The following is a 13,571-nucleotide window of genomic DNA, read 5'->3' on the forward strand; positions in this document are numbered from 1 at the left end:
TTCTCCACTGGTGTTTTCGTGCTAGTGCTGTGACCAAAGTTATCCATCCTAATTATGTGGGCAAGGTGATTCAGCCCAACAAGAGCTGTAGTGGGCGGGGGGGGGGGGATAGAACCATTCAAACGGTCTGAACAAAAAAAGGCAAAAGGAAGTGTACAAATGTGATATTGAAAACTCTGTTCCTTTTCCGAACTTGCGGCAGGAGCTGCTGTGCTGTGAGGCCTTGTTCCATCCCCTATTCACAAATGGTCTCCTAGGAAAGGTTCCCTCCACCTCGAAGTATCCATGAAGATAGAGGAGGAGCTGTGGTAGAGCCATAAGCAGGGGAGGGCTCCTTCCCTTCTCCAGACATCCTTAGAGCAGTCATAAATTTCCATCTCCACCTGATAGTCACCGTCCATGCCCTTCCAGTATCCTCCGGTGACAAAGAGTTTTCCTCCAAGAGGTACCATCCCTCCGTTTTCATGGAGGGTGTGAAGCTGTTGCACCTGCAAACAGAGTGGACATGATTTGGATCTGTGTTTATGTGGCAAATCATATACAACAACCACAGCGGAAACCGCTGTAAATAAGACAGTAGATTGGCAACATACAGTTTGCACCTAGTTCCTTGATGGAATCATATGATGGGGGTTTGTGCTGCCATCCAGTGGCTGAAATATATAGTGCAAGTTAATATCATCAAACCCCTTGGAGGGGGGGTCTCTCACCCTTTCCTTAGCAGAGTTATTAAGGTGTTGTCTGGGTATTTCTATAAGATGTAAAAAAACTTGATTTGCTACACACCAGCCTTAGATACCTTGTTCATCAGAAAAGTCCAAATGGGGTTCTTTTTGCATCTCTTGAAATGTGGGATGCAAAAAGTTTGATAATAGTAGCCCGTACTTCAGAGAACAGGCCAAGACACACGTCTGTGATGGAGGAGCATGTGAACCATCCTCAGATTGGAGGATGAGGCTTTTTGCAATGGCAGCAAGTAACATATCTACAATTACATGAATGCAGGATATCTTTATTTGTATATTAACAACATTATTCAGTTAAGAGCTCTAATTCCAAAGACATTAGCAGTGGAATTTGATGCACGTCTATCCAGAAGCAAGTCCCATTAAATTCAGTGGGACTGACTCCTAGGTAAGTGTGTACAGTATTGCAGGATTAGAGATGGATGAACTGATTGATTTCAGTTTCTCTGTTTTTCCACTCTGAAATTCAATTTGCAGATTATTATTTTTAAGACATCGTGGAAATTCTTCAGCACTTTAGTGTAATTTTATTGTAATGTTCACATTTTTGTAAGCAAATTTGCCTAATATACACATTTTTACAAAGCAATTTCCCCTAATAGAATGCCTATTTTCTTGAATGTATGCATTTTTAAGCACACTTTAACTATACATTTTTGACACATTTACTTATTTCTGTCTACTAAGCCAAGCAAATCTGAAATGCTACATATACTTGAGTTCACCTTGTCTCGTTGCCTATGAATAGGCATGTATAGACATGCCATCCCTGATATGGCATAGCAATGGGTGTCCAATCTAGTAGGGGGCATATGCCAGAAGTGGTGGATGCAGCAGGAGTTTGTGGCAGGCTGCCCCCTGAGCCTGTGGCATAAGGTCAGGGCTGCACGCTAGCTGATTTCTTTAATACTACGTTGCTGTCTGCTTCCCAGGTCAGTAGAGAAGATGCTAAACTGTCATGAAGCACAGAGGGAGGCTGCGTGTGTACTATAATGCCCCTGCTATACTGCGAACTTACACCTGCCGAAAAGACTGGCCACCAGTGGTGTAGTCCTTTGAATTGTAAAAGTCACCCCTCTCCTTTATCCTCTGTCTCCCTCCCTCCCCCCCTCAACTGTATGTAAAAGTAAAGGTAAAGGGACCCCTGACCATTAGATCCAGTCGTGCCCGATTCTGGGGTTGCAGCGCTCATCTCGCTTTATTGGCTGAGGGAGCCGGCGTACAGCTTCTGGATCATGTGGCCAGCATGACTAAGCCGCTTCTGGCGAACCAGAGCAACACACGGAAATGCCGTTTACCTTCCCGCCGGAGCAGTACCTATTTATCTACTTACACTTTGATGTGCTTTTGAACTGCTAGGTTGGCAGGAGCAGGGACTGAGCAACGGGAGTTCACCCCATCACGGGGATTCGAACCGCCAACCTTCTGATCGGCAAGTCCTAGGCTCTGTGGTTTAACCCACAGCGCCACCCACGTCTGTATGTAGTTACACCATTAACAAGGCTGGGCTATATTCTTGTTTGTCATAACGTTTGTCAACCTCTCCGGCAGAACACCATGAAAAGATAACAGGGCGAGGTTGCAGAGGAATAGTTCTTGGGTCCAAACAGGCAAAACGCTTGCTGAGAAACTGCTTGATGACAAGATGTTGCCATGAAAGTGTTAAAGAGGCCGCCGTCAAGAGCATAACCAATGGATGGCCGGAAACTGACGGCACTAACCATTATTCATAGATCTACGGAGATGGAGAGACTGGCAGGGCATTCTTTGCACCTGTCCTGAGGACTGGAGTGGGCGCTACACAGTCAGCTGAGCACTGACGCCATGCGAACAGCTGCCGCAGGGTTTGAGGATGACGCTGCGTAAACCAACCCTCCAACAACATTACACACATCTTCACTGAAGCCAAACAGGCTGGAGGAACAGGCCATGCTGTGCTTGCTACCAGGGGTATCCTCACTCAAGGAATAGGCTTCCTGCCATGCTGGAACATGGACACTCATCCTTCAGGCATTGTTCACATATTACTTTGGGTTACGCATTCTGGAAAAGTGTCAAGGGGGGGAAAGCAGGGGGAAGAAATACGGCATTTTAAAACGCCCGCTCCCCACAACAAACCTATAGGCCACAGAAATCTGTATTTACTTCTATGGGTGCTACAGCCACAGACCTTCCCTGGAAACATAGTGGTGAAAGAACATTACTCCCTTACCCACCTTCTGCCATATATTAGCATCTGGATCATACACATAGACTTTCTTTGTGTTGTCGCCAATAAGGTAGATGGCTCCATGCAGAGAGGCACATCGAGGAGCAGAGAGGTATTTGGGGATGAAAGGGGATGCAATTACACTCCACACATCTAGAAGATAACAATAATAGTAATAGTAGTAGCAATAATAATAATAATAATAATAATAATAATAATAATAATAATTTTATATATTAAAAACATTCTATATTAGAATGACATATGAATCTCAGGGGATGGGGGACCTAAAAAGGAAGATGGACAAGAAATGGAGCAGGGGCAGATTGTCACAAGAGACTGCCCTAGATCAGTCCTGCAAAGGTCAGGATTGTTTATGTGTAAAACCAGCGTCAGTGAAAGCAGCCTGTCCTGATTTCAGCCTGGCTGCAATAGACATGTGTGTCTATGTGAGTTTTCAACACACTTTGTCCTACTTTTGATCACATCATTCCCGTCATCACCGCTGCCTTTACAGGGCTAGGAAGCAACAGAATCACAGGAAAACAATGTCTGCATAGGTTCACAGGAACCGGGCTTCTACCATTGGTCCGACTAGCTCAGTATTGCCTGCACTGACTGGCAGTGGCCCTCAAGAGTTTCTGGCAGGGGGACATTCCCCTACCTGAAGATGGCAGGGATTGAACCTGGAGTCTTCTGCAGGCATAGCAGAAGCCCTATCACTGAGCCACAGCCCTTCTGTGTTAATAGCCAAAGGAGTATACGAGGTCTTCTGGCAGGTGACAGTGTAAGAGAACATGAGTAAAAGCCACATTTAAAAGTGTCAAAGGTATCAAGAATACCAAGGTACTATTAGTGTTTGCTATGTAACATCCTGAGATGGGCTTGTGGGTGGGAGCTGACATGGCAAACGGATGAACGACGTCCTTCCTATATAGCATAACATCATGAGACAAAAATGGAAGGTGCTACAGTTTGTCACATGGCCCCCACAGGCAACTAAACCTGAGTCACATCGTACCAAATACCTTTCCTGATTACGTGAAGCAAATTGATGCTAGCTGAGAGTTTTTCTAAAAGACGTGGCAAATAGATCACTTGCACATCTAAGTACAGTGGTACCTCGGGTTACAGACGCTTCAGGTTACAGACTCCACTAACCCAGAAATAGTACCTCAGGTTAAGAACTTTGCTTCAGGATGAGAACAGAAATTGTGTGGGGGTGCAGCGGCTGGAGGCCCCATTAACTAAAGTGGTGTCTCAGGTTAAGAACAGTTTCAGGTTAAGAACCGACCTCCAGAACGAATTAAGTTCTTAACCCGGGGTACCACTGTATAGGCAGCTGGATCAAGGACCACTAGGAGCAACTCCAGAAACTAAAGTAGGAAGTGGAGTAGGCTGTGTCTCCAGCAGAAAGACACAAATGAAGTCTAGCATTAGCTGCTGGAAGATACTCTGAGCTGCGAGCCAGTGCAGGAAGTCACACCCCATTAACAACTTCTCCCTCCGCCCCATATAAATTAGCTTTTGGGACATAAGACAAATTGAAATAAAAAGCCATGCCAAAGCAGCATCAGGGTTCAAACAGGTCAAATGGGCCGCAGGCAATTAACAGCAAGCCCACTGTTCATATTTGCATACATAAAACTGAGCTGCCCACATTCCACAACACTTTGGCATGGCCAAGAAACAGAACGAAAGATGGGGCTATTCTGTGGACGGGGGGGGGGGGGGGGAGCACGATTCGCAAGGGCTGTCATCACCAGAGGCTGGCAGATGTAGGCCTCACTTCACAGGCTTGTGTGAATGCACACCTTTACCCTTAAGTGGGAGAAAACACAGTTGCCATTCACTCAGAAATGGAAAAAATAAAGCACTGCACTTAGGTAGGGGTGCTCAGCTGCGAGGAGAACAAAACTCAAAACAATAAAACAAACTAAGCAAACCAAACCAATGAAAACAACATCATAATCATAAAAACCTTAAAATAATAAAGCTTCATTTAAAACATCACAAGCAACAGCGGTACTAAAAGCAATCTAAAAGGTCAAATTAAAAGTATGTGTCTTCTTGACACTGTTTCTAGAAACAGAGAGAGTGGGGACTATCGTAGCTCTGAAGGGGCTGCATTTCACAATCTGCAAGCAACACAAAAGACATCCCTCAGGCCTATTAATTGAAACTCTGTAAGTGATGGCGTTCTCAAAAGGGCCTCTCCTGCAAATCAACAACCGGCCAGTTTTATATTTATAGTATTTAATCCAATGGGAGGGAGAGGAAAAGTAATGTGTCCCTCAACACACATCCCACCCTCTTCCATGAAAAGCATTTTGCAAGTCTTGTATATTCTTCTAAGGACATGTGGTAGGAAGTAATGGCTTCAGTTTCAATACTAATGATGACAAAAACATTTTCACAAGGAATTTAGAACTAAACCAGAGCAGGGGGCATTGTGGGCATGGGAAGGCAGGCAATGGGCAAAAGTAGGTAAAGGTAAAGGTACCCCTGCCCGTACGGGCCAGTCGTGTCCGACTCTGGGGTTGCGCGCCCATCTCGCTTAAGAGGCCGGGGGCCAGCACTGTCCAGAGACACTTCCGGGTCACGTGGCCAGCGTGACGAAGCTGCTCTGGCGAGCCAGCACCAGTGCAGCACACGGAAACGCCGTTTACCTTCCCGCTATAAAGCGGTACCTATTTATCTACTTGCACTTAAGGGTGCTTTCGAACTGCTAGGTGGGCAGGAGCTGGGACCGAACAATGGGAGCTCACCCCGCCGCGGGGATTCGAACCGCCGACCATGCGATCGGCAAGTCCTAGGCATTGAGGTTTTACCCACAGCGCCACCCACATCCCCTATGGGCAAAAGTAGGAATGGGCAAATTCAGTTTCACATCAATTTCACTTTCTTTCATTTCCTCTCATTTTTCCAGTCTTAAGTTGATTCAGCATATTTCCTCATCAGTATGCACTTTTTAAAATATAAAAAGTCCCCATTAAAAAATCAGCATTTTTGTATGAAATTCTCCTTAAATATACATCTTCATGCAATTTTGTCTAATACACATTTTTACAAGCAATTTTGCCTAATGCAAGGTGTTTTTGTATTTATTTTCTCCAATATATGTAACTATGTGCTCATTTTATCCTTGTAAATGCATTTTCATGCACATTTATTGGCTGGGGAATTGCATTGTCAAATTAGGAGAGGTGCGAATCTCAAAAGATAGTCACGTTTCAGTTTGCAAATTGTTTCAGGAAGTACAAATAAAGTAAGTTCGCTTTTAAGTATGAACTGAACCAAATTTCTCCCCTATTTCCCCTATTCCTAGCTGCCCAAGCTCTGGGCCTTTTGCCCTGGGCCCTGGATCTCCTGCCCCCCCCCCTTTTCAACCACACACACCCTGCAAACAGGGTGTCTGGACATGTTACAAAGCACAGTGCCAGTGAGACCCGACATCTGCCATTTTGATTTTTGCAGAGGCAACTCTGTGTCTTGGGGTCTATGCCCCAGGTCTTTTAAGTACTTAGCAAAGCCCCTGCCACAGGGCCCATTTCCAGGTTTGCAGAATAGAAAGGATTCTGGTTTTGCACCTGCCCAAACCCGCCTTGGCCTGCTCTGTGAGCCCACGGCCTGCTTTGGAAAAGCCATTCATACACGTTCCCCTCTGTTCCTTCTTACCTATTGCAGGGTTGTAACACTGCAGGGTTAATGCATTGTATTTGACAGCACAAGAGCCAATGAGGTACAACTTCCCAAGACACCCGGCGATGGTGAAGTTGCTGACGTACTTCAAGGCAGGGCTCACAAAGCACCAGCTGTCATTATAAGGATCATAACACTCCACCTCCACAACGTCCACCGCGGTGCCTACAGACAATGTGAGTAGTGGGAGGAAAGGAGGTTTGAGCACAGTCGAGGCCTACAGATATTTGCACTGAGCAACACTAGTGCCAAAAGAACCCACAAGTCTAATATGTAGGGTCTGGGTTGTGTCTCCAACTAAATCATAGTCACAGTACACCAATGAAATCAATGGACTTAAGAAGAAGAAGAAGAGGAGTTTGGATTTGATATCCCACTTTATCACTACCCGAAGGAGTCTCAAAGCGGCTAACATTCTCCTTTCCCTTCCTCCCCCACAACAAACACTCTGTGAGGTGAGTGAGGCTGAGAGACTTCAGAGAAGTGTGACTAGCCTAAGGACTAGCTACATGTGGAGGAGCGGGGAAGCGAACCTGGTTCACCAGATTACGAGTGTACTGCTCTAAACCACCACACCACACTGGCTCTTAAGCATCCAAGTCCTCTGAATATAAGTGAATTCGACACAACCTTCTGTATGAAATTCAGTCCTACAAAGGCAGGCTCTTCTGCTCAAGCTGTAGTATAGGGACATGGAATGGCCAGAGGGCACATTATGATATTGGCCAAACTAAACCAGCCTCATCCTTGTTAGTGCCTGTTGTTCCCATGCACGTAAAGCAAGAGGACCCCACGTTACAGATCTCACTGCCTACCACCAATGGCATAGATCTCTCCATTGAGGACAGCGCTGGCGTGGTTGGTTCGTGGCTTCAGCATTGGTGCAATGGGCTTCCAGGCACCATCCTTGAGGCAGAAGCACCAGGACTGAGTTGTTGACCACGTGTCATTCCGTGATCCTCTGGAGCCACCTGAAAACGGAAATAGCCATCATACTCACACAGAGTCCTAGTAGCCACTTTTGTACAAGCACTTCAATATTACGGCTTAATACATTATTATGGCTTAACACCCAGTGGCGGAGCTTCATGCTCCGGCACCGGGGGGGCGGAGAGCAGGTAGGGGCGGGGCTGGCACACGTCATGGGGCATGGTGCCCAGCGTGGGAGGAGTGGCAGCCACGATGGCACCCCACCGCTCCCCCCGCACTCCTCTTCCTCTGCCAGTTTTAACACCCTCATGATATTTTTGTTAGGAGTTCTGGTTCTCTTGAAAATCTTGTGGAATCTGTGAGCAAAATATGACTCAAAATGGTGGGTTGTGGTTCAGTTTACATTTTATTAGATAACTATGCAATCTGGCTGCCCTGATTTAAATTATCTGTTTTAGACCAGAACACACCCCAAACAACTAAATCCATCCTCCCAAGATCTCAGCAGAATGTCTTAGTATGGGAACACGCCAAAAAGGTTCAAAGGCTTAGTAACAACATAGACTTGGAAAGAGCACTATCCTTACCTGTGACATAAACATCATTATTTAGAGCAATCACAGAAAAACCCCATTTATTGTAGTCTGGAAAATCAGGCAGAGCATTCCATCTTTCTGAAATAATAGAACCAAACATGTAAGTGGCCCTCAAAGTGTTATAATCAGGTAACTAGTATAACCAGTAAACGCTCTAGTTTTTCTGAGACTCTTTACTACTCTCAGGTGAAGAGATTTTGCCCCCTATGGGTTCCATCACTCCATAGTACTACCCTAAATCAAGACCATGACCCATGACAGTGATATGATTAGACCAAATGCACTTCTTTTCCATGGAACTTTTCCATATTGAAACAGTCCTATTCAAACCTACGTGTGTTTGAAGGTAATTATCTATGGTCATTATCTGCTTCATTGTTCACAGTGTTATCAGAATACATTCCGATTGCATCATATTGCGTAGATAATGCCAACGATGAGAAAGGTACTCTTCTCCAAATTAGTTTTTCTACCCAATGCACTGCATTTGCAGGCCTGCCCGACAGCTTCCAACGTCAACATTGGCCTGAGATGAATGCAGCTGCTCAGCAGGCACCAACGCCAAAAGAGCACAGAGCATTACATCATACTGAAAGCCTTGTTTGTCGGTGCCTGCATTATTCTAGGTCGAAGTCCAAGGCATGGCTGCTTCTGCCCTCACCAGTGTTTCTGCTACAGAAAGTGGGTTTGGATAACGTTAGGTGTTTTGAGATGGCAAGTCTAAATGTTAAATGTTTATGTACCGGTACCTATATTTTTCAAACTTTTTCACTTAACAGCAAACAGATAAAGGCAAATCTAAGAACTGGATAATCGCCAAATAAATAAATAACAATAAAAGAGTGGAACCACTCTGTGAAGGAAGGGTGAGAGGTTGTATTGTTGATTCCAGAGGAATTCTGTGAAGGAAGAGAAAAACAACCTGACTGGTGTACACAAAATCAATGAGATAACTGGCAGGACCTCTGTATTTTGTTGCAATACCAGTTCCATCACCCCTGACCATTGGTTGTGCTTGCTGGGGTTGATGGGAGCTGTAGTATACTAGGCCCTCTGTATTCATATTCTGGTTATTCTGCAATAATTGGTTCTCTGTCTTGTTTCTGAGGGATTCAGGTCTCATCTTTTCCACCCACCCACCACCAAGGGTCTGGAAACATGCATTTCCCCAAAACACTACAGAGTGGCACCATCAAGCATGACCTACCCTGTAAAGGCCAACTCATAAAGATGATAGCAACAGGTACCAAAGTGAAGATTTTATTTCCCCTACCTCTAAACGCTACACCAGTTCAGTTGCTGCCATCCCCTTGCAGTGCCTAGCACCGTGAGCCTAGTTGTTCCCTGACGTAAAGATGCTCCGAGCTGGAGAGTGCAGTTCTGGCATTGTTTGGAGACAGGTACTTACTAGTCTTAGTGTTATAAAAGGCAAAATTCCTGGAGATTAGTGGTTGCTGTTCATCTTCTTCATTCTCTTCCAGAGCTCTGCCTCCCACCACCACTAACACCTCCTCAAGCTTTTGTGGCAGGGCCTTCAGTCTCTGCTGGACAAATGGCCTGTTCTCCAACTTAGACAAGGGGAAAAAACAGTGATTCTGGAAGCCCAACACCTCTCCCCTTTTTCCATCACTTTATACAATGACCTTGTATGATGTAATTCAGTACAGCAAAATTCTCAAATAAAACTCTGGGATAAAGGTAAAGGTAAAGGGACCCCTGACCATTAGGTCCAGTCGTGGCCGATTCTGGGGTTGCGGCGCTCATCTCGCTTTATTGGCCGAGGGAGCCAGCGTACAGCTTCCGGGTCATATGGCCAGCATGACTAAGCCGCTTCTGGCAAACCAGAGCAGCACACAGAAACGCCGTTTACCTTCCCGCCGGAGCAGTACCTATTTATCTACTTGCACTTTGACGTGCTTTCGAACTGCTAGGTTGGCAGGAGCAGGGACCAAGCAACGGGAGCTCACCCCATCGCGGGGATTCGAACTGCCGACCTTCTGATCGGCAAGTCCTAGGCTCTGTGGTTTAACCCACAGTGCCACCCGCGTCCATACTTCACTGCAAATGCTAGACCGTGGCAGGGACTTCTAGCTGCTTTCCTCACAGATGGTTGTTGCCACTTCCCACTGTCTTTTAGACTAATTTGGATGCACTGATTTAGGCACACTTGGACCATACTTTAAACGTTCTTCTTAAAATATAAGGGCTAGAACAAAGTATTTAACATGTGTTTCTCTGGATTTGTGATCACTTTAAATCTGGGCTTTGGGGCACATATCCCCTCATTAATTCAGATAGGCCCATCTAAATAAACTATCCTTTTTGGTAATGATCCAATTATAACTGTCTTTGGGAAAGACATAACCATAATCCATGTACACCAAGAAGTCAGTCATTGCTCCTCACAGTGGCATCTCTAGGAAAACTACATGCACACACACCCTTGCTCCTCCTGAGTCAATGGACTTAGTGATGGATGGGCGGGTGGGGAGAAGAGAAGAAAGAGGGGAACTAGTGGGGAAAGGTCAGGAACTCTTCCACTGCCAAAGGTGACAGTTCATAGCTAATTAAGAAATGAAAACTTATCTCAAACCAGAAGTTGGCATACCAAGATGAACAGATTCTAGGCATTGCAGTTAAGGACACCTATAGCTATTGGATCACAGCACCCCTTTTCTAGCTTTGGGGCTGAAACTGGAGCTTAATCAGGGTACTGTGGTGCCTCCAAGAACTGACCGTGCTACGATGTCTAGTGATGATGGTCTTGCAAGCCTCCGATTCTTGAATCAGTGGTTCTGATGACAAGAGGTTCTGCAGGTACTGATCTGGCAATGAAACCAGATGCACTAGATCAAGGAGTTCTGGAAGGTGCATGGCTCTAGCAGACTTTTCATACTTCACCCACCTCAGCACAGCCTCAACTAGACTCTGCTCTTCTTGTACTTGGAGCAAGTTGTTGGACAGGTAGATAACCAGCCTCTCTTTGGATAGCTGCAGGAACTCCTCTTGTTGAGACACAAGTTCAAAATTCTCCTGCAGAAATGACCAGGCCTTAGATGACACTTCTGGGCAGCCATGCAGCTCCCCAAATTCACAAATGCCCAAACAGTTGGTCGCATCCATCTGCTGCCTCAGGTACCGACTGCAGACTTTCCGGAGGACGGGGAAGTGGAGTTGGTTGGATGTCCGAATTAAGGCTTCCACATTCCCTTGGTTGATGGTCACCTTCCCTGTGTAAGCAAAGTCAATCAAGGTCTCCATAATGGCTGGATCCACCTCTTTGATCTCTACACGAGCTGAAATGCTTTCCAAGAAGTCGCCAGCAAACATGGCATTGAAATAGTGGCTGCAGAGGGCCAGGATACTGCGGTGGCAGGGGAATTCATGTCCCTCGACTATCAAGGTGACATCTGAGAGTTTTGGATTGGAGCGAAGGGTCTGAAGTCCTTCCAGAATAGACTGGGGGTGGGATGGAAGGCAAAAATCGAAGTCATCGATGTTTCTCACCATGCTGGTGCTCCACTCCTGTCGTGGGAAATGGCCTTAGATGACTTCAGTGGAAAACAAACTTTTCCTAGTCCTAATCAGAAAGCAAAGAAGAAGTAAATAAGTTTTGTGCTTCAAATGGGAAATATTTTTCCTCAACTTATGACTTGAAGTGAAATCTCCTTAGTGACATTTTTGGATCAATGGAACTCCCTGAAAGGAAGTGCAAACTGTTGTGACCTGGTATGTCCAAATAATAACACTAGGCATATAACCTCGTACCCTAAAACAACTGAATATAACAGTGCCATATGTGTGTGTTCTGATCGAAGTATCTACAAGGAACTTGCAGGGATAACAAAGGGAAAATCTATACTGATGTCCCCCACCCCTGAAAGCTTTCAGACTCTCAAAAGTACTTCTGTCCATTTTCCTTGCATAGAACGAGGAATGAGCTACAGACCGTATTCAAATCTCTCTGTTCAGAAACTCCACTTTCTTAAAACAGAGAAAGCTGCATCTTGCTTCAGGAAGCATTCTGGGTAATTGAAAGCTTGCCACATTTTTGTGACTTTTTTGTTCTTCCCAATAAAGGTACTTATCGACCAATACAGCTACCTTTGCTCTCTGTAAATTAGTTTGCATAATTTATCCTGCTTTTTCTAGTTATGAGGAAGGAAGGCCACCAAAAGTCCCTCCAGGAGCCCACTATGGCATCTAAGGCTTTACCAGCCTTCTTGCCCAAAGACTTTCAATCCCATCTTCATTGTAATGGTGGGCCGTTGTGTTCATGAAAACTAAAGTTGCCAGAAGGCTGCTGAATTCTGTTTCTAGGAAACTGCCTTATACCATGGGGCCTATCTAGCTCAGTATTGTGTACACTGGCTGGCAGCAATTCTCCAGGGTTCCTGATTTCCCAGCCCTACCTGGACATGCCAGGCATTGAACCTGAGGCATTTTGTACACAAAGCAATTGCTCTGCTATTGAGCTTCCTTCCCCTATGACCCTAATAACAAATTCGGTGCTTTTATGAGCTTCCACAGAAACATGACACACACAGTCCCCTATATGATGTGTGGAGACAAAACAGTATTGTAAGCAGTCTTACTCCAGTTGTCATTCTTAATAAAGAAACAGTTTGTAGTTCATAAGCAATGAAATTTGGTGGGGGAGACGGGTAAGTATCTTTTTGTTCCTGCCTTCCAAATCTACTCTACCGGGTCCTCGGTGCTGACCTGGAAAGTAATTGAATATCGGACTTATGCCATATTAAGTAGCAAAACACTACCGATAATAAAATCCCCAGTAACAATATTAGTGGTTATATTCTCATTTTAGTTAGTGGTTATATTGACCCCCCCTTTTCTTCCCGATAACCAGGAAACTTGCCTCCCAGCAGTTTGTTGTTCAGCGGTGCTGCATTGATAAGAAGTTCTTGGTATTTGATCTCTGGAAAAGTTTGATACTTAGCTTCCTAGCAGATAATGGCTTATAACTCTGGCAGCTCCTTGTGCCTCATGTTAATGGCCTGTACACTATTTTTGACTTGAGAGCTCCACCTTCCCAAATCCAGTTTGCTTGTTCCCTCTCATCTCATGTTGTCCCATTCCGCCCTGCCAGAAATCAAAACCGTCTGGCCTCCGGTTCTTACCTTGTTAACTTCTCTTACATCCAGTCAGACAGTCGGAGCTCGAATAATGCTTGGGGAATGGCTTGCTTTGACCCTGGGAGGAGGCAGTTACCCTGACTTGGTTTGGGTGGTGTGTTTTTTTAAGGCAACTAATGCTTGTTTCTCTGTATGTATATATATATTTAGACTGAGGCTTACAGCCAGAGAGGGCTGGGAAGTGTGTTGACAGTTATTCTCTCCAGGCCACCTGCTCTTAAAGCAACACACCAAC

At 45.3% G+C, this 13,571-nt stretch overlaps 1 protein-coding gene across 2 annotated transcripts; it reads right to left on the bottom strand.

The window, feature by feature from the left end:
• Positions 1 to 105: 105 nt before the first annotated feature.
• On the bottom strand, positions 106 to 13,466 carry KLHL30 (kelch like family member 30). 2 transcript variants are annotated; one of them, XM_028730752.2, is made up of 8 exons: positions 13,322 to 13,466; positions 10,920 to 11,763; positions 9,592 to 9,751; positions 8,175 to 8,261; positions 7,473 to 7,628; positions 6,634 to 6,822; positions 2,963 to 3,108; positions 106 to 488 (listed from the first exon to the last, which is right to left on the bottom strand). In XM_028730752.2, exons 2-8 carry the CDS (start codon positions 11,691 to 11,693, stop codon positions 240 to 242), a joined length of 1,761 nt encoding a protein of 586 aa, XP_028586585.2. In that variant the 5' UTR covers positions 11,694 to 11,763; positions 13,322 to 13,466; the 3' UTR covers positions 106 to 239. The 2 variants fall into 2 exon arrangements, with proteins under 2 accessions (XP_028586585.2, XP_077786207.1); XM_077930081.1 differs by lacking the exon at positions 13,322 to 13,466 and adding an exon at positions 13,060 to 13,277.
• Positions 13,467 to 13,571: the final 105 nt, after the last annotated feature.

This window comes from Podarcis muralis, chromosome 6 (genome assembly GCF_964188315.1).
Source record: "Podarcis muralis chromosome 6, rPodMur119.hap1.1, whole genome shotgun sequence".
In the NCBI taxonomy this organism is placed as follows: Eukaryota; Metazoa; Chordata; class Lepidosauria; order Squamata; family Lacertidae; genus Podarcis; species Podarcis muralis.

Bases quoted from the DNA above. Each gene is read 5' to 3' on its own strand.
- KLHL30 (XM_028730752.2), bottom strand. From the start codon at position 11,693: ATGGTGAGAAACATCGATGACTTCGATTTTTGCCTTCCATCCCACCCC. The intron at 9,752-10,919 runs GTCAGTTCTTGG...CCCTTGTCTAAG, and splicing joins TCACTAGACATCGTAGCACG to TTGGAGAACAGGCCATTTGT. The intron at 3,109-6,633 runs GTAAGAAGGAAC...GTTATCTTCTAG, and splicing joins GTGTTACAACCCTGCAATAG to ATGTGTGGAGTGTAATTGCA.